The 21,775-nt window shown below is 37.4% G+C and overlaps 1 protein-coding gene across 1 annotated transcript in view; it reads left to right on the forward strand.

The window, feature by feature from the left end:
• The window catches only part of NUBPL (NUBP iron-sulfur cluster assembly factor, mitochondrial), a 76,800-nt gene extending 55,286 nt beyond the window's left edge, over nucleotides 1–21,514 (forward strand). The window contains exons 9-11 of the mRNA XM_054068131.1: nucleotides 4,968–5,088; nucleotides 8,903–8,985; nucleotides 19,564–21,514. Coding sequence (XP_053924106.1) covers nucleotides 4,968–5,088; nucleotides 8,903–8,985; nucleotides 19,564–19,626 — 267 coding nt within the window. The 3' untranslated portion in view covers nucleotides 19,627–21,514. The remainder of the gene's footprint in view (nucleotides 1–4,967; nucleotides 5,089–8,902; nucleotides 8,986–19,563) is intronic.
• Nucleotides 21,515–21,775: the final 261 nt, after the last annotated feature.

Consider the following 21,775-nt stretch of genomic DNA (forward strand, 5'->3'; position numbering starts at 1 on the left):
TTGTTACTAGAAGAAAAGCAAACACATAGAATCATAGAATAGTTAGGGATGGAAGGGACCTTAAAGATCATCTAGTTCCAACGCCCCTGCAATGGGCAGGGACATTGCACTAAACCAGGCTGCCCAAGGCCCATCCAACCTGGCCTTGAACACCTCCAGGGATGGGGCAGCCGTGACTCCATCTCGCTGTCAGTAGCATTGATGAAGATATTGAACAGCACTGGAGGTCCCAGTACAGACCCCTGAGAGACACTCCTCATCACGGATCTCTATCTGGACTTTGAGCCATTGACCACTAGCGTTTAAATATGACCATCCAACCAGTTTCTTATCCACCGTGCATGTAAAAGTATAACATATGGAATGTTTTGGTTTGATTTTATGTTTGGGTTTGCTAAAGTTATGCAAGAATGTTTTCTTCAAATAACATTATGTTCAAGTTAGTCCTTTGTTGAAATTTTCTTTCTTTCAATGAGAAATTGTCAAGATTTCTTTCAAATGTTTTTTTCAATGTTCTTTGGAGAGAATGGCCACTAAGAAAATTGTGTGTTCCAGGACTGGATTGGCTCCTGTTAATTTGACTAGTTGTAGATAAGATATGAAATATGATCTGTTTGATTCCTTAGAATTTTCAGATCTTTCTAAATCAAATGAAAAGTCACAGTGAAGGTGTTATACTAGATGCTGAGTTTAAATGCACTTGAACCAGTCGTCAGGTCTTAGCTTTTTCGTGATGCTGCTTCGTTTTACTTATACGTACATCAGTACAGATGTGTCATTTATTTCAGTGTTATAGCAGCACCTGCCTATGTATTACTTTTCTGTCAGCTAAATCTGAAGAACTAAAGAAAGTTCAGTTATGTAATTTTTGATGGACAACTTCAAACTTGAGGTTTACGTCAAAGAGGAGGAATCTGAGGGACTATGCTAAAATTATGTGTCCTGATTATATAATTGACTGATCTTTAAAAATCTGATCTTTGAAATCTTTTATCTTGAAAAAAACGCTTGCAAAGAGTCTGCTTTTCGGAGAAGTAGAAAGTCTATAGGTTGCTGAGCTCTGTCTTTGAGAACACTTGCTTATATTCAGTGCAGTCTCTCTCTTGTACAGATAGGCGTACATACATCACCTTCCCTTCACCCCCGTGGTTATTAGTTACCAAAGCTTCAAATGACATGTGCAGGATTACCACAGTAAAGAAACAACTGCTAATATTGTTTGCTTGTCCTTTTACTGCATTGAAATTAAAGTAGAATGAACTGAAGGAATTGATAAAAAGCTGTCAGTAAGAGTCAGCGTTAGAACCAGGACTACAATGCAAAAGTCTTGTTTTCAGTCTTAAGACATAGTCATTAGAAGAGGAGTGCCATCTCTTTGCAGTGGAGCCCACCTAGCAAGGAAAGAGTTTGCAAAGTGTTGCTGACTCCTATCACAAGTTTCAAGATTCTTGTCCGTTATTTGAGTTTGGCCATCGTTCTTATGCATCCCAGAAGCTTGCTCTGGGCAGGTGACAAAAAGTGAGTATTTAGGAAAAAATTGCCTATTTTCCCCCGCCAAAATTGAGTTCAGTTCAGTATGATTTATCTTATCAGTCATATCCCTGAAACAGAAAGACAGGGTTTTAAATAAATCTGCAACTTACCTGGTAGTTTTTGTGAATTGGAAGGTTATGTTGTGGATTTTGATGGTTTCAAAAAACTGCTTTTGAAAACTCAGCTATGTATTTCCTTCTAAGAGGTACTAAAATTGTTTTTTTGGCTGTGTACTTACTGGTATTTATGTAGCATCTGGACTACCCAGCCAACATTGTGGTGTCATATTGAGGACAGAAGTTAAAACCAAAGATGGCTTGTTGTAAGATGAAAGATAGGAAGATAGAAATATTATTGTACACCTTTACTTGAAGCACTAAAACATCAAGTGACTGATGGTTACGTACGAGGTCAACTGCAGCCTGCGGACCTGTAGCCCTGACTACTTCAGTCCCTGTCAAATTGGAGTTGGACCTCAGCACCATCCATCCTTAAGTACAGTGAAGGACTTAAGTGGGTTTGTCAGGAATTTTCTCCTTGTGTAAAGACAGGGCTTTCATTCTCTCACTGTATTGTCTTTAACTTAGAAGGTAGTATGTTTGGATTTTGGCATGTTTTGTTGTGTAACCAAAAGTTAAATTGAACATAAGAAATGTGTAAACACTCAGAAACAGCGTGTGTGTGGATAATTCATAATGAAAGGTTTCTTCGTTTCCTGTTATTTCTTGATAGATGTCTTTTCATCATTTAAAATAATTATGTGACTAAATGAAAGTCAGTTCCATGCATTATAACTATCCTCTGCTCCAGTACCATAGGTTACCTCCTGTATTGTGGTGCAGCTCGTAATAGTTTTCATGTCATTATGAGCCAAGTTTCTGGAGAGATGTACAGGGAAAGGAGCTCACTGAGCAGCAGAATAGGATTCATACATAAAGGATAGTTTGTGTAGACAGTAACAGCTGCTTTGAAGCTTTTTCAGATCTTTTATTTGAGCAGGGAAATGAGAGTTATTGCTGATTTTGTCAGCAAGGCTTACTACTTCATCTGTAGATTTAAAAGCTCTGAAGGTCACAGTGAACTCTCTTCCATCTGTAAGCATATCTGCAGAAATAGGCATGTTAAAACACACTTCAGCACTGAAGTTGTGTTTGTTTGCACAGAATCTATATTAAACTTTGTCATTGACAACTTAATAATTCAAAACATGCATGTTCTAGAATAATACTTTATGCATTAATGTGCACTACTCAGTGGGTAACAGGAACAATGGTGAAGAAATAAATGAAATAAAAATAATTGCTTAGTACTAAAATGTCACTTGCTTTTAGTGAGATTTGTTAAAATGAGAGCAAAAAATGGCAGTAAATAAGACCTAAAATTGATGCAGTATTGGGGATACAGTTATATCTCAGCATTTGCATTAACTAGCGGAAAGATTTCCAAGTTATTAGGTCATCAAAGAATCAACAAAACAGCTGTAATAGACCTCAGTTGTTCACAAAACAATAATATACTACATAACTTTTTCTTTGATTGTGAATTCACTGAATCATATATGTAGTATGACCACTTTGAGGAGAACAGAAAGTTCAAACCCCAAGATACCTGAAGATTAATTCATTTGAAGTATTAATGTCAAGTTCTTTTTTCTTCTGTGCAGCAGAAAATTACTTTCTTGTATCCTGGTTAAAACGCTATTTTTCTTTTGTCAAATAATACTCCTTCCAGTGTTCTCCAGTTTATCAACTGTGAAAATTCCATGACTTAAATTTAAGGAGAGCAGGATGAATGCCTGCTCAGAGGCTGTTGGTGGAAAACTGTGGCTGTAGAGCCCTTCTTACCGTGTATGCTGTGTCTCTCTTGGTTTAAGAACTGGATGAGAAAATTACCTGTAATAATATTCCAGTAAATAGAAACATGTTCCTCTTGCTCCTCCAGTAGTCCCCAGGAAAGAGTAGAAAATGGGGAAAGTTTGTGGTGTTAAACAGAAAGTAGGTAATTGTTTGTTTGTTTGTTTTGTTGTTCTGTTCCTTAAAATATTTCTTGCTTTAAACCCTGTGAAAGTTTTACATATAAAGGAAAACTTCTTAGAAAATAGTGTGAAAAACAGTGGTGAAGAAAAAGTGATCATCTTTTGGTTAGTTTTAGCTTAAATATAAGGGCATTTTTATTAGGACATCGTAAATAACTTACTTTTTTATTTTCAGCTTTGGTGCCAGAAGCTGTACATTCACTTTTAATTAAATAACTCATTTGTTGCATTGAACACTGGTATGTCCTTTTAGATATGCATTGTTAACATAGTGGATACATTATTCCTCTAATAACTAGGCCAGGTTGTTCAAGCACAAAGCTGGAGTGCTCAGGAAAATTTAAAAAGCAACAGAAGCTATGAAGTAAATAACAGCTTTTTGTACTCGAACATTTACATGCGTATTTTTAAAACTTGGCTGTAGTGTGAGTGAAATAATAGATAACTCTTAAAATGAAATATTGTGATGTGGAGCATCCTTAAAGCAGGTCTTCTGTTCATTAGCAGATGGGTAGGAGCTTTTACCCTGTAGTGTCTGAATGCTGTATTCATGACTTTTGAGAAATTCTACTCTGCCTCAATGAATGATTTTGCTTACTAGGTGAATTACTTGAGTTCAGATATATCATACTACATTGTGAAAGAAGATTTTTTTGTGCATGGTTTGGCAAATTTTCATTTGACATAATTTGCAAGGAAGGTGTTCAACATCTGGCATTAACAGAAAGATGCCTAATCCAGGTGTTTTAGATTTTTTTGCTGTGGATTTTGCCACTTAGTTTCACATAAATATTTCTGTTGTTTGATCTTTAAAATGTATTTCTGCTCTTCAGAAGAATAGCAGGACAGGCTGAGAGAGTTGGGCTTGTTCAGCGTCGAGAAGAGAAGGCTCGGAGGAGATCTTATAGTGACCTTCCAGTACCTGAAGAGGCTGCAGGAAGGCTGGAGCGGGACTGATCATAAAGGCTTGTGGTCATAGGACGAGGGGCAATGGATATTAACTGGAGAGGGGCAGATTTAGACTGGACATTAGGAAGCATTTCTTCACCGTGAGAGTGGTGAGGCACTGGCCCAGGTTGCCCAGGGGAGTTGTGGCTGCCCCATCCCTGGGGGTGTTCAAAGCCAGGTTGGATGGGCCTTGGGCAGCCTGATCAGTGGGAGGTGTCCCTGCCCATGGCAGAGGGGTTGGAACTGGATGATCTTTAAGGTCCCTTCCAAACATAACTCTTCTATGATTTTACGATATTGCGGAGTCTGACCTTACTGCTGCTTTCTGGTATAAGTGAATACTCTTTGTCGATTCCTTGTTGATAAACTCTTCTTTATTGTCAGAAATGAATAATGGAAATAACGATGCGTGAATCCCAGGTTTGAATATTCCTTTCCTTTCCTTTAACAGGTTTTAGGACTAATTCAAAATATGAGTGTTTTCCAGTGTCCCAAATGCAAGCATGAGACACACATTTTCGGATCTGATGGTGTAAGAGATCTAGCAAAAACCCTTGGATTGGATGTTTTAGGTAAGGATACAGAAATGGTTTGAGTTTTGAAGAAAAATTTCACAGCATGTGTGAGGAAAGCATTAACAGAAGTATGAAACTGCATAATCCTAGATCACTCTATTTACAGAGTGTTCAAATATAACAGAACTAATAACTTAAGTAATTGAACGTCACGGGTTTTGTATGCTCTGTTCTTTATCAGGATCATCAGGATGTAGACTGGATATGAAAATTCTTCAATTGTTTCTTTAATCTCTTCAGGTTTATAAACAATCCAGAACGTGAATTGTATTGATATTGATGCACTATATTATCTGAAATTCATTATATTATTGGTCATATGAAAAATTTCACAAATACCCAAGAGTTTTCTTCAGATTTGTAAAACAGACCTGAAGTCTTGTCAATAGAAGTTTTCTCATTTATTTCCTTTAAATGAAATGAGTTTTGACATGTTGAAATAAGTACGGTTGTTTGAAATGCAGTCCCTCAAAGCAGTTCAGTTTATGCTCATATGATGATATCTTGACTTTTGTGTGGAAGCAAGTATACTGTAATGATTTGCATTAAAGTGTTCAGATTAAAAGAATACCCTGAATTGCAAAATGTTGTTTCAAAAGAAATTTTATTTTTGTTGAAAACAAAAATTAGCCATAATTAAGCAATCTGGTATGTCTATAAGCTAAAACATACATTGATCTTGAAAATATACATTGCTATTTTAAAAAGGCATGTTCCAACCTCTACTACCAGTAAAAAATAAATACAGAATATAACACAGCATAATTAAGTTGGTAAATGGGATAATTGCATGTGCTAATGATGTGTTTCCATGTATTACTATAATTATCTCAATGATTTTCCATAGCTAATTCATTAAAAAGAACCAGGAAGCTCACTTAGAAAGATCAACACAAAACATCAAGGTCTGACATAAACTTAAGATAGCAAGGCAACACATAATTAAATACATGCTTTTGGGCTGTCTTTTTAGTTTTCTGAATATCAATGAGTTGTGATTGGAGCCCAAAGGGACTTCTACAGCCTTGGGTTGTGTGGATGGATGCAAATCCTCTGCAAGCAGTTGAATCAAACATATCAGACACAAATGATGTGTCGTGCCATTGGTCCCATAGATGTTTTTTTGTTATTCCTTGGATTCGTTGTGATTTTTTTTAATTGGGAGTGGTGTGAGAGATTTATGAGTTTATTGGGGATGAAGGAGTTGTATGAAGGAAAACAGAGTGAAATTTATCTTAGTCTGGTCTTTCACTGACTGTTTTAAGATTAAAGATAATATCCCACAGGATAAATGTAGAATTACAATACTTGATCTGATTAGTATGCTCCTCCTTCCAGGGATGACCGTTACATAATAATTCACAGGGTATTATAACAATTACTGCTTAGAGATTTTACAGTAATCTATTCCAAATGGAACTTGTATCCCACTGTTGTTTGAATTCTGCCCCAAAGCCTCGAGAACTTATTTTTTATGTATATATATGTATAATGTAGGTACTTAAAATCAGTATTTCTAAATTTGTTTTGCTTATATTTTCCAACACTTGTGGTTGTCCCGTTTGTTCGACTAAGCGCTCAGTCCTCTTGTGAAACCTGAAAAGGTTTTAGTTTTCACGATAACATCTGAAAATTCTACAAGCTAATAATGTGCAGGATAGAAAAGTATTTTTCTTTTATTTGCTTAGAATCAGCTGCCTTTAATATTATGGAATACCTCCTTAATTTTTGTTTAGGAGTTTAAAACAGAAGAGAATTAGCAGTTGACACTACCTCTTTCAGTGTAGTTCATTATTTCATATACTTTTGATGGTCTCGTCTTTTTATTGTTCCCTAAAGGAAGGAGTGCCAAAGTTTGTGAGAAGGGCATTGTGTGGCTCATTGCTTCTCTCCTTATCTCTGAAATTCCCCCCCCCCCTTTTCTTTTTTTTAAAGTTAGATGATCAGAACTGTTATCAGGAAGCTGCCCCACTGAGATACAAATGCTGAGATAATAATTTCTACATCCTGACCTTTGCACTTCCTAATTTTTTAAACTGTATCAGCTAATAGAGATGACAACAGTGACTCAGATTTTAAAAATATTTTCCTTTTTTCTTTTTTTTTTTTTACTTCCTACAATAAATTCTAATTGTTCTTAGTACTTACCCTTTGCAGTTAGCAGTAGTTGTTACTGTCAGAAAAACATACAATGGCAAGTTCCCATCACATTCTGCAGTGAAGAATAGTGCAAAATTTCCATATTTCTCAAACCCCTATCACCCAAACATGTGCAGATGCTTTTGCTGTCTTTACGGTTCTGTTACAAGGTCTGATTTTTTTGTAATTAAGATTGCATTTTATACATCTTTGTAAGTGTGAGTAAGAAAAGCGCGAGGCTGCCATTTTGAAGTAGGGCAGTTCTTTTTAGAATCCTCTGAGATTGTTATTAAACTGATAGGGAGGTATTTTTTATTAATAAAGCATCCTTGGAGAAAAAAGTGTAGATTAGTCACTGCCTAAAAAATGGTAGGAACTAATTTCTGGGAGATCTATGAAGTTATTGCAATGTTAATAAGAAAGTTTAAGGTTAAAAAAACTTTTAAAGATTCGCCTAAATATTTTTAATGAATGAATGAACCGATGTTTTTTATGCCTAAATAAATTTATTCATGACTAAAAAACGTAAACGCTTAAGTTTGAAGGAAATGCATTGTAATGATTGTGAAGAACAAATTGAGATTCTTCGAAGATTCAGCTCACTAATCATGGAGTGACAGCTTTTGTGTTTGCTACTTGTTTGAGGGTTTTGTTTGTATTCCTGCTTGCTTTTGATTCTGTTTTTCTTACCTTTTAAGCTCTTTTAAGTTTCATACTTTTTTAATGTTTCTTTTCCTAACTATGTTGAACTTCAGTAATTTACACTGGCCTTGGTTTGTGTTAAATAAATGTTTCTACAGCGTATGAATTAAACTGATACAGTTTATGAGACCAGTCAAGTTTGCACTAAGCCGAGGCTGTTCTAGCTGTATCCATCCTGGATGTGAAATGTGGGTTTATCTCGCATTAAAAGAAAGACGGTCTTCAGTTCGCTTCATAATTTTCTATGTAGCAATGAACTAAACATGGGAACTTCAAGTTTTCTTAGTGCTGAAAAACTATTGCAGAAATTAAGTTTCAAAATGGAATAGGGCTGCTAATTGTTTCTGCTTTAGAACATTCCTTTCTTCTCTGACAGTTCCTACTTGTTATAAAAGCAGAATATGAAGATTTCTATTGGAAAAAAGAATGAACTGAATAGTTGTCTACCTTTTAATTGGATCCAAGGCCTAATAAGGACACTAACAAATGCTGTTATTTGGAAATTAAGTATTCAAAGAAGTCTTTGAACAGTCATTAAAATCTTAAAACAAAACTGAAAAGAATATACAATGAGGAGATAGGCTGAACAGTGAGTTGCATGATGAGCATTTGCCTAATACTCAATTTATTTTATGTATGCAAAATAATTTGTATCTCAGCCTGTGTTTTTCTTTGTATTCAAGAGGCAAAAAAGCATACCTCCATCTCTAATAACTGACTATAAAACATAGTTTTTCCTATTCAGAGAATGAAAAACCCAAAACATGTTTGGCATTAATTGTTACGAATGTAGATAAACTCTACTGCAGCCCATTTTCATTTGAAATGCTATTTTTTTTTGCAATAAAAGTAATTAAAAGAATATACCAAACTGGAATTTTATTTCAAGTCACTTCAGGACTATTTTAATGAAACATTTAAGAAATATTAAGTCTTCATGTGTGTGTGTGTCTTGGTATTTTTGATACAGGAGACGTTCCACTACATGTTAATATACGAGAGACGTGTGATTCAGGACAGCCTGTTGTGATCTCGCAGCCTCAAAGCAATGCTGTAAGTTTGGTGCACTGTGCTTCTTACAACAAAAAGCCTTCCCCCGGAAGTGAACGGAGAATGCTTTTTGCTATTGCTCTTTGAAAAGAAATATGTATCTGATTGTAACTTAGGGAAATATAGTAAAAGAGGGTATCATCAAGTAACTCAGACCCTTCATTTTGGGGGGGTGGTCATCCATTTGTGTTTAATTAGTCTGAATGATTGAGAACAGCGAAGATTGGATCTAGATTCTGGCATGCCAAGAAGAGGAAGGTCAGTGTCAGGCCTCATGAGACTGTGCAGCTAATGTCAGTCCTCTAAAACTGTCAGTTGAGCCTTTGGCAGTTGAGCCTGGAAACTGTCAAAGGGTTCTATCCAAAGATATTTGGAACAAAACCTGCATATTGTCACTACCTGGGTTGTTTTGAGCAGGAAGTGGAGCAATTTACACACAAGAGGAAATGGATTGTTTGGTGTGTTTACCGTAACATTTTATTGCCAAAGGAATATATGAATTGTTGAGGTGGTAGAAGTCAAATGTGAAAATCTGTAAGGAAAAGCAGTTGCACTTATAAAACTTCCTGGCTAGTATTTTCTTTGTCCTCTGCAGGAGTTTCCCTGCTGGGTTTTGTAGGGTAGGGTGTTGTCTGCCACGTTTTGTTTACGCAGTATATGGCATGATGTAGCCTCACTCTTGACTGCTGCTTAGGTGTGTGGTTAATGCTGATAATAAATAGATGGTAGAATCGATTAGTGATAAGGTAGAGTGTACCTACAGTACATTTTAATATGGGTAACTTTTCTAATATCGTGATTGTTGGGCAAATGCTGAAATATTTTTTTCCTTCCCGCTCTTTTAAAAGAAACAAAAAAGGAGAGATTAACATTGTTAATCCAGTGTTATTAAAATACTCGGGATTCTGGAGGAACACTGACAGAATTGTAATACATCATTTTGATTTCAAAGAGATGCAGCAGCGCTATGGCACGTTGGTTTCTGAGTGCCAAATTTTTGCTGTGCTTGGGCAAGGCCTGTGCTGATCCTTTGTGGAATAATGTAGTGATCTTGAATGTAGATCTTTGTGAAAAGGAATCATTCTAATCAATGCAGTGGTTTCTATCTGAGAAGTTTGATCAGCGGTGCAAAAGTTTGAATAGATGCATGGCTTAGGTCAAAGTTGAAGGAGAACAGCTGAGCAAACTAAGTCTTTGAAATCTGTAATAACCAAGAGTCTGTAGCCTGCAGGACTATCAATCTAAAAATTCAGACATGCAGGATAGCATTCACAACATTAAAAAAGACAAGAAATTCTGTTGTATTGCCATCTGTTCCTTCTTGGACTATGTTCTTGGTAATGAAAGGAGGAGTCATAAGCATAATTTGTGGCAATTAAGTTATATATGAAGAGGAATAAAGATTTACAAATATGCGTGACTCTGGGGAAAACTTTTAATATTCTTCTCTGCCTCTGTGTCTTTGAGATAATCATTCTCCTCAGAGTGATGTTTTTTCAGATGTCACTAATCTCTACAGAGTGAAAAAGAATTTCCTTTTATCCCTAGTTTACTTCTTATTTTAAAGACAGAGAAAATGATCGTTGTTCTCTGAGATTTTAAAAGAAAAATTACATTCTTAGCACATAATGGTGGTGGGAAAGGTCATATAAGGTCAGGTTCTAATTTTTTATACATGACACCCATCACCATGTTTCTCAAATAAACCAAAATTGTGGCTCTTCATGTAAAAAAGATCACATTTTTTTTGGATAGAGAACAGTGTGCACAGAGCTGCTGAAATTATCTCTGCTTTTGTCCTTCAAACTTACAGAGGTTTTTTAATACAAAATTCTGTGCTGTTTTTGTTAGAACACACAAATCAAATATGGAATCACAGAACTTAAATAATACCTAGCTGATTCAAACAGTGGGGAATAAGGGTGGTGATTGACTTCTCAGAAACCCAGCATGCTGTCACACCTTCCAGGCTCTGTCAAAACTAGAAAAGTGTTTCTAAAAATATATTAGCTAATACATTTTTTTGCTTATACACCTGCTATGAGGTTCAACTTGGCGTGCTGATATATGAAAGTATAGCTCTCACTCTACACTAGAATTTTAAAATGTGTAAGCAAACTTGTCTAAATTAATTATTTTAAAGCTTAGATGTAGTTGGTAGAAAAAGGAAGTTTCCTTTTCACAAGTAGCAAAGCAATTACTAACGACTGAAACGACGCTTCCAGAAATAAGAAAAATATTAGTAGAATTGTGCATGTGTGAACTTAGAAAGTCCTTTCTCAGGGAAGGCGCAGAATACGTAAGATTTGTCTACGTACAGAAAGGGCTGACCAGATGTGAAGCTAGAGAGAGTGAAGAGTTGGCAGAGTTCTCTCCTAGTGAAGCTTGGGACAGTCCCCAGAGAGAAATAAACAGTGCTGGTAAAATGATTTTGAACTTGGGATAGCAGTATCTATAGTAGTGTTTCTGTCAGCTTCATTGTTTAAATGGTGGCCTTTTTTAAACAATCTTCATTGATGAAACTTTGTTATGTGTTGCAGAAATTGAATGTTACTGCACTCACATAGTAGCCTATACGGCAGGGTCTAGTCTAACAGAAAGAAGGCAGACACACCACAGCAGCTGAGAGTGATCTGAGATCCTCTACAAGAATCTAATTAACGTCTTAGTTTAATCAACCAGACCCTTATGGAGATAATTGAGAGTTTGGGGATCTTTTTCTTCCGCCGTCAAGCTCTGGAGGTGGATTCGTTTTTTTGCTCACCCAAGCAAATGGAAGAGTCTGTAGACAGCAAAAGGTTGTAAAGGAAAATCAGGAACACTGCTAAAATGGTAGAATAGGGAAAACAATAGGGGAAAAGGCAGAATAAGGAAAACAAGAGGAATCGCTGAAAAGGTGGAATTGATTATGCTCAAATGTAGGGGAACCTCCTTGGGATCATGAGAAAGAAGCAGCGGCAAAACAGGTGTTTGAAAAAGCCATCTTGAAATTTGAGGATAAGAGGGTTAGAAACACAGCAAGAGCTATAGAACATGATTAATTGCAGTGGGGCCACTTCTCATAAGACTTGTTCTCCAGACCCTTCACCAGCTTCGTTGCCCTTCTCCGGACATGCTCCAGCAGCTCTGTGTCTGTATTCTAGTGAGGGGCCCAAAACTGAATGCAGCATTCAAGGTCTAGCTTCACCAGCGCTGAGTGCAGGGAATGTTCACTCTCCTAGTCCTGATGACCACACTACTTCTGATACAAGCCAAAATGCTTTTGGCCACCTTGGCCACCTGGGCACACTGCTGACTTGTCTTCAGCCAGCTGTCAAACAGCACCACCAGGTTCTTTTCCACTGCGCAGCTTTCCAGCCACTCTTCCCCAAATCTGTAGCGCGTTGCATGGTGGTGGTGGTACCGAAGTGGAGGATCCAGCACTTGGCTTTTTTAAATGTCACACAATTGACCTCAGCCTGTCAATCTAGCCTTGATGGCACCGTGGATTTGTTACTACCTTGCTAGAGCAGACAGACAAGCTGTGACTGTTGAACACCAAACTCCCATCTGTTTCAAAATCAAAGCAGCTTCTCAAACAAGTACAAAATATGTTTGCTCTACCAGTGTGCCCATGTTCTAAAAGCTAGGGAGTCTTGTTGGGATAGACATTTCAGGGAGTAGACATGCTGGAGGCTGAGGCAAATAATAGATGTTGTTTCTCGTCTTCTTATCTTGGGAATGAGAGGATAAAAAAAGAATTGTAGAGGAGAGATGATATGCCTCTAAGGTTCAACACTGACAATGTATAGAAGATAGCAGAGAAGTCATGAAACAACGGAGTTTCGATTTTACCTTCTTCACCTTCCCTGTTATTAAAGAGATAGTGAGCCCTCATAGCAGAAAGTATGAAGAGGATGACTGCTTTTGGAAAAAAAATAAATTCTGGGAAACACACAATGGTCAGTTAGTTCCTTAGTATTTTTTTGCCACATATTGTTATTGAAAACATTTGAGATCTATTAAAGAAAAATACTTCGAGTTCACTCTCTTGTTCTATGAAAATAAAGTGGAGTATATTGAAGGGGAATATCAAAGTGGACAAACTTAGTGAATCATACAGAGCTAGGAGTCTTGGATCCCCACATCGCACAGCCTTTTGCAGGTGTATGCGAACTATGTGCTGAGTGGTGAAGAATTTATGATTTGGATAGGAGAAGAGCCAAACTTGTCCTGGAGCAAGGAAACCAGGACCTGGGGGTGGAAAGCATGTTTAATGTCAGCCTGTCCAGCTTGTGGTAAAGACCAGTGTATGATACAAACCACACTTAATTCTTGAGGAAGGTTCTGTTACTGTTTATTTCACATTTAACAACATGAAATGTGTTCAGCCCTCTTGCAGATTTCAAATACTCATATATATTGGCGAAGGATTTTGAGGCTGGTAAATTGCACACAGATCTCTTAGGGGAGAGGAAAAGCTCAGTCAGGTGAAAAGCAGGGGCAAAGGTATCAGCAGTCTGAAATAACAGAGGAAAGTAAGTCTGGTTAAAAATCCCTTTTCAATTAAATTAGAAATGCTGTGTTACCTTACTGTGGTATTATCCGAAGAAACAGTTGAAGTTTGTGTTCAGAAAGACTATTTTGTACAGTTCTGTGAAAGTGTGATGTGTGTAGAGGGAAAATGTACAGCCTTACCCACTTGCAGAAAATAGTTGGAGAAAAATTGAAGTAGTGGTAGCAAATAACATTTGTTGTTTAGCTGTCATCAATAATTCCTTTTAAAGAGTCGTCTTTCCAGGGTATGATATCTTTAAAAGAAAGTCAAACCCTGAAGAAGCCTGCATGGTATGATTTTATAATAGGTCTTATCATCAAAGCTTCCTTGGAATGATCACAGTAACATTTGGTATACGTAGGTTTGAATATTTCATTCAGGGTGTAGGTAGTCCAGTATCAGATCCTCATTTATGCTTCACTCTACTGAGGAAAATGGTGAGTGGTAGGATAGTCTGTTTGAAGGATTACGTTTGAATTGTTCTGTTCTACTTAACCGTGTTTTCTGGGCAGTATGTCTTTTTTAATGTATGAAATGGCACCTGAGTGCTGTACATGCCTCGTGGCACCTTGGGGCTAGCAGTTTTCCCCGGCTGAGGCTCCCTCAGAGGATGGCTTGGCTTTTGTAACTGTGTATATATACATCATTAATAGGAATTTTTCCATATGCACTAAGGATTTTATTTTTGAGGTATTAGATTCAGGAAGCATCTCATTTACTTACCCATCTTCTCCATTTTGTGTTATAATTCGTGGATTGACTTTTATCACCTCATTAAGGTCCCTTTCTGGGCTGAGACTTCATTGCAGGAGTTGCCAGTACATGCAAAGAACAGTCTTACGGTAGAACTGCCCAGGGGAGGACAGGGTGGGAAAGGCTCTGGGCCTTTTGCAGCAATGAAAAAATTCTCCAGGTGACATGAAGCTTTTTATCTGAAGCGGAAGCTTATTTAAAGCTCCGTTTATCATCATGCTTTTAGTGTCTTCTGAGCTGACCACAGTAAAAGACAGACATTGGAGGGCAGCTCCAATTGAGTATTGAAGGTTGGAGTTGTGTCAAAGTAAGAAGCAATTTCCATGGAAATTAAAGCTATTTAAAAATCTGATTGAACTCATAAATGGACTGTTGAGCAAAGAGAGTGCTAACAAAGAGCAAAAGCTATCACCTATCATTATTTTCATGCAGATGGTAGTAAAGTCTAGTGTTTGTTCTTGTGATAGTCACTATTTGAATTGTTGCTCATGGTTGCTAGTTTTCTGTAGCAATAAATAAGGTATAAGCCTGTGACAGCTCAGTTCAGCAGATTTAAATATCTTATTAATTTATCCTTCCTTGCAGGTATAGTTGCATCAACAGCATTGAATATTCCAAGCAGTTCGGACTTGCATAGATTGTTCCTTGGGATTGCTGGGCTTGATAAAGCATATTAATAGTCTTGAAGTCTTTTAATCACAAATAGAAGTTAGAAAGCATTTCAGTACTGGGATGTACACTCCATGGTGTACCTGGCCTGCAGTCGAGCTATAGGATCAATGTGCTTTTTCTGAATAACTAGTTGTTAGGTCCCTTTAAAAGGTCCTAATACGTTCGTAAATTCCAGTTGGTTTGAGCTGAGGTGATAACGACACCAGTGATCCTTTTCAGCAGTTGATTTCACTTGACATTTATATTGTCTTAGGATATAGCTGTGGCTTTTGGAAAAGAAGTGCTGGTATAGAGAAGAGGGGCGAGAGAGAGAGGTCACCACCCTTTGTTCCTGTGACAGTCCTCTGAGAAGTCACTCTGTCTGTCTGTCAGTGAGGTCTTCAGGATGGTGGGCACGTGCCAGGTTCCCCAGGGAGACACCTTTTATGTGGCACTGCTCCAAGCCCCATACTCCTCATTAGCATTGGAGGTGAGAGGAGATGTATTCTCTGTGCATATTAGGCAGGGGTCTCTGAAGGTCCATGAGGGGCTTTTGTGCTAGTTACTCCCGAAATACCAGGCAAAGCATTCACAGATTGGTCAAGTGTACCTTCTCCTCTGTTCTCATTGGCTGATTTTCAGGAACTCACTTCGGGGAACAAAGCCCAACTTCCATCATGCTTTGTTCTCGGATACAGTTCCCATTGTGACAGCGACCAAACCGTGGAACATAATGTTTAGAACCCTCTTGCCAATCCAAGTTGAAAATATTTCAGATATCTTAAGTGAAACATTGTGACACGCTGGTCTGGAGTTGTTTGTATGCAGTAGCTTGGGTGAAGGCAAATGTGTTATCAGCTTCTACCTGTTTTGACTTTTTTGATGTGTAAATTGTATTCTGTAGTTGTGTGGCTGTTGTACTAAACACGGGAAGCCATTGTAGTGAGCTGTTTGCAGGCTAAGGTCTACACTTCAGTAAAAGGCAAACTAGCTGGTTAAGCCAAGCCAGTCCAATCCACAAGAACGGGGCAGTGTTGGCTGTGACCTGTGTGGTCAGTTTGCAGGAATCTTAGCAGTTATGCATGTTTCCCTCATAGGTAAGATTTTTCAGGAGAATAAAATGTCACAACTGAAATCTTCGTGTTTCTCTACGATTACCACAGGTCTTAGTTAGATGAGCTAATAAAAAGACGTGCAGTTTAGATCTGCCCCATGTCTATTATCCCGTGACAGAGTAATGAGTCAGGATGTTCTGATTACTTAGACTAAATGGGGCTTTCAGTCTCTTTCCTGATGAACTTCATTACAAGTTCTCTGTTTCTTGCTCCATGACCTATGCTGTCATTAGTCACTTTATCATCTACTGTGGAGGTAGTAGTCCTCATCAGGAGGTTTGTGATTTGAAGATTGCTGCACTTTTCAGGTGAACAGATTCTCACTTGCCATTATCCAGCTCTTTTGACCCTCTGGATGTCACCTTCCAGCTCTACCACTGCCCTTTCTAGTGCTTCTTTCAGACCCCACCTAGGCAGCGTTTGTGCTGAACAGGTCTGGTCTGGTTTTAGGGCATTCTGTCTTCCTGTACATTTCTGCTTCATCCTCTCGAAGCAGGGAGAATGTTTAGCTTTCAGCTGACTGATACGTTACTGTTAAATTTAAAGTTGTCCATCTGCAAAAAAATACTTCCAGAAAGGCAGTCTATAAACTATTCTTTTAGAGTTTCCAAACCATAAAGGGAAAAACTGATCCGTAAAGTTCCTTTTCATCCTATTAAAGTGAAAATGGTTGTGAGTGTTGAATAAGAATTCATCCTTTGCTTTTTATCCTCTGGCTTTCTGCCCAAAAAAGAAGTAAGAAACTCTGTTTCAAGTTGCAACCCATCTTCTGCTTAATAATGATGGAGTGACAAGTCACTGACATTCCATTTAGACCTTTCACATATGTTGATTCATAGACAGGTCCTCACTCATAGCAGAATGATTTGTTCAAAGATAGGAAACTAAGGCTCAAAACAGTTGATTTTGTTACAGACGTGTTACTCGTAGAGTTCTGTAAGGGCATGAATGAGATAATAGTCCGTTCAACATATTAAATAGTGGTCTAGGAAAACAAAAAAAAGCATGATTAGTAGGTAAAACTGATTGCTGATAAAACTAGGGCTAGGTGATAATAGCATGCTGGCTACAAGAAGTTGCACCAGGAACCTCAAGTTATAAAGCAACAGATGAGCTACTTGCCAAATGAGAATCAGTGTACGTTGTGAAATTGTTGCCCATATATATTCATTATCGGTGTTTTGTAGGGTAAAGAAATTAGTTTACTGGGGTCTTGACATGAGTAACAGCAGCTAAGGCTCCAAAGCAGGATATCTGGTTGCTGTCTGGTTGTTAGACGGTTATGGAAGTCTGTGTTCCAGGGACCCTTGCCAGTGGTGTCTTTGGCTGGATCGAATGAGGCTCCCTGAACAGCTATTTAGCTCAGTTTTAACAAAGCAGCTAGCCTGTTGTCCTCCTTGGCTGCTACAGCATATTTATGATCCATTGCTGTTGATTATCTTCATCTATGTGCAGAACATCTCCTATTTTAACTACATGCAAAGCCACTGTCCTATGTTACTATTTTTGCACCTGCAGGAATAATTTCTATGGAATATTTATAATTCCGCATACACAGATTGGGCCAATTTGGGCCAGATTTTCCATGCAGATTGTTAATTGACTCATTAAAACACATGAATTGATGTGTGTGAAGTGGGAGCCGCCTGTGAGACTCTTCAAGATAGTCCAAAATTCCCACCTGGAGTGCTCCTACGTCAATTAGTCAAATACTTAACTGCAAAGGCAGCTTGACTGCAATCAATCACTTTATTTCAAGTTGGTCCATTATCTCATCTAGGCAGGGGACGAGCTGGGGAGTAGCTAGACCGTTCAGGGAATTAATAGCTATGGGTAGTGGGTGTTGTGCATGGGCACGGCTGTGCTACCCAACTGCATTGCAATTACACCCGTAGGAGGAGTTTGAATTTTGTGCTTGTGACTTAAGTTCTACAGTTCTTGCCACAAAGTCACGCATATGGGAGAAAACAATCCTAGCTTGGTGTCTGCCTTGCTTATAAACTCAGAAAGTTACATTACTTTAGTTTTAAAGTGATGTGAGCACTGAAGACTATGAAGCGCTGAGGCTGGGAGAGCCAGAAAAGAAAACCCTACAAGCCAGGAGCAAATCCTAGAAGGCTGGAGACACGTTAGGAGTGCCTGGCTCTGCGAAAGAATGCCACCTGGTTCAGACCAGTGACACATGTTGTTTGTGGCCTGTGTGAGACCTTCTCTTCCAGCCCTCAAGCTATGGTCTCTGGCATCTGTCTGTTTGATTGCTATTTTGAAGGCTCGTCAGGGTTCTAACTTAATTTCTAACTTGGGGTTAGAGCCAGCTAGGAGTGCTGCAGGAGGCAAGAAAGATCAGTGCAGTAGAGAATATTCTGGTGATTTGTTCTAGTAAAAGAAGGAAGGTTGTCAGGGTCTGCTCTGTATGCAGATTTATTTGAGAAGGTGAAGAAGGAGCTTGGTCACAATCTTAACAGTGTAGGAGCAAGCTGAATAGCTGGGAATTTTTCTGTTGTACTACACAAACACAGAACATGATGTACCAGCTGGAGACTGAAGCATGACAAATCCAAATTTTACGTAAGGTGTACATTTGTAAAAATGGAAGTATTCAGCCTCTGGAACAATGTACTACATATATGTGTACACACACAGAAAGATACTCTTCTAGTTGAAGATCTTTATATCAAGACTAGAGACCTTTCTAAAAGGCATGTTTGATTTCGACTGTAGGTTGTTGAGCTTGGTGAAGGAATTATTTGGTTTTGTTTTGTGTTGAACCTTAGCCAATGCTTTTATAAGTGTCTCTTGACATTAAATTTGTGAATACCTGATGTTAGACTGATCATGGTCCCAGCTGTGTCATGTTTTTAGAGATGTTAAAAGAAGTACATTCCTTTGGGTCACTCCCGATAGTCTTGCAATTCTTTGACCGTCTGCCCTCCAATTTAGAGCATGTACCCAAATGCCACGAGTAGCGTGAAAGGGATTTTGCTGTATGGATTCTAGTATTGCAGAATTATTTCTTACTGATACCCATTTTAGTCTCTTGGAAATATGGTTTTTTTTGGAAAATACTTGAATTTTTAATGTCTCTATGGGAAATTCTGTAGTGTAGTCTAGTCTATAATGAATTAATTATCTGATTTTTTTTTTCAAATATCATTGCTTTTTCTGATTTTCTATCTCAGTCCTGTACATGGTGCATCTCAGTCTTAAGGTTGAAGGAAGTTTTTTAACTAATTGTACCTGTGGGACTGAAAAGTCTCTTTCCTTCTCAACGCTTCTTCTCCAGAAGAATATTGATTCTGTTTGCTGTTTAAGACAGATTGTTCAGTCAATTTCTATTCTCAGAATTATACTAAAGATAGATTTTGTCCGCCTCTCCCCCCCAAATAACTGGCTGAATTGAACCCAGGTATTGCAACAATTTTTTTTTCTTTGAATGTGTGTGAAAGAACATATACCTAACAAGGTGTGAAATACTCCTTTTTATAGAAAATGAAAGGTGCTGAATATATGTTTCTGTTTCCACAGGCTAAGGCCTACCTAAAGATAGCTATGGAGATAGTAAGACGACTTCCAGTACCTCCAGCTTGAAATGTTTATCACTGAAACTTACCAAAAAAGTGATCTTTTGGTGCGACTGATGCCGAAGAGTCCTGCTACCTAGTTATGTGGATGCCGTATTTCCATTCTAAGGACTTTTTTAGACGTTAAATTACTAGAATTTAAATTACAGTTGTGATGTTTTCTCTTTTTCCAATCATTATTTGACCATGTCCAAATGGATTGAAGTATGCAAAAGATGATAGGCAATATTTAGCTACTGGACTGAACATCATCAAGCAAGAAGAGATGAAGTGCATCTTTCATATGTGCCCTGTTTTTAGGGTCAAGAATGCAAAACAGCCTCTCTAGCCAAGCAGAATGATGATGGGGTTGCCAAGGCATAAGTGCTTCTTAAAAAATAACATTTGCAATACTTAAATTGCTGTCAGTTTTGATTCAGCTTTTTATTTGGTTAACTATCAAGCTCGGCAGAATTTTAAGAAGCAAATTCGGTTATGTAACTGCAGTAATTTTATGTGTTTATCTTTAAAAATAAATTAAAAAGTTCAGCATATACTCTGAAGAGTTTCTGTGATGGATCCTGAGCAAATTCATTCATTATTGGACAATGTCGGATCATGAGGCAAGTCACAGTTTAGTGGAGAATGGATTACATGACCCTGAGGCTTTTTTCTTGGCTTCTTTGCATTATAATGGACCTAAACAGAAGACTAGGTAACCAAGGTTTTCACTGAAAACTAGATGTTGTGCCTCAGCTCAGTTTGCCAGGGGTTGCAAATGCTAAATTAAATTTGTGATTGCATATTCCCATTACAGTGGACAAACTTGGAATGTGAATACATTTTTGAAGTAAAGAAGAATTTGGTCTTCAAACTGCATGACCTTGTGGATTTGGGTTTTTTTATTGCCGTATATTTCTGCCATGTATATTTTTGTGTCGGTGTGTGGAAGTGGATGAATATGCCTTCAGAGAATGAGCTTCCGTGTACAATTAGATGTTTGAATTGACAGTTAGGCTTTTTCAATTACACAATCATATATGGAGTATCATAAACAATCATTGTAACCATACCATACTGGGATTTTAACCATACTAAAGCCTGTTGACTTCTGTGGGACCAAGATTTTGCCTGTACTCCAAGTAATTATTCATAATTTTTGATGTAGTTGTTTTTTATTATTGAAGTGATACAACATGGAAAGTTAGTATACCTTTACATTAAGAATATTTAAGTAGTATGTACTCAGAGTTTACATAGGAAAGGTAGACACAAATTATGGGTTGAATTTCAAGCTTATGGGTTGAAATAAAAGCTGGCTTAGCGTCCTGCCCTTTCATATTTTATTGATAACAAGTTGGGTTTTTAAATTGTTTTATCTCTACACATATTTTTATTCCTTTCTTTACATATTGGGATTGTTAGTACATATGTCTACAAGTAATCCTGTAATTGTTTTGGCATAGTATAATTGTAAGTTGCAGTGGAAAAACTGGGATTTCTGACTGTTATTTAGCAGAAGACTGATACTTTGGTATTTATTTATTTATTATTTTCATTCTGTTAATAAGAATGTGTATGACACCTTCACATTGAGACCAGGTGAGCAATCACTATACAGATATAATGTTGTTTGTTTTCCCTTTCTTTTCTTTCTCATTGCTTTTTTTGTTAGTTGATGGGTGAAATTTGCTTTCAAATGTCCTTTTATTTTTACTCCTTTTTACTTTTTTTTCTTTTAATTAAATACTATGGCTTTGCCTTTTGAATCTTTCACCTGCAAAACTCTTTTGGATGCCTTTATCAAAAAACTGATTATAGTGATTCAATATAGTTTCTAAGCTATTCTGAAAATTCATATTTAATTAATTAATATTTTTATGTAAGGATTATACGTAGTAGGTGAAACCAGATTTATTGAGTAAAAATTGTCAGTCATTTAAAATGCATATGTATTATTGTACAGATAAGGTAAGATTTTCCTACTATTTATCTTCATTTAAGGATAGTCAAACTAAAATGAGAACATATTTGCTTTACTATCCTCATTCTCATGGGTGAAAAAGTATGTCTCCCAGCCCTTCTCCTGCAAAGGAAATGAAGAGCATGGACGCAGCGTTATTGCTGCTTCATGTTATAGAAATCTGTACTTATGTATTTTTATATTATACAGTACA

This window comes from Cuculus canorus, chromosome 5 (assembly GCF_017976375.1).
Source record: "Cuculus canorus isolate bCucCan1 chromosome 5, bCucCan1.pri, whole genome shotgun sequence".
Taxonomy (NCBI): Eukaryota; Metazoa; Chordata; class Aves; order Cuculiformes; family Cuculidae; genus Cuculus; species Cuculus canorus.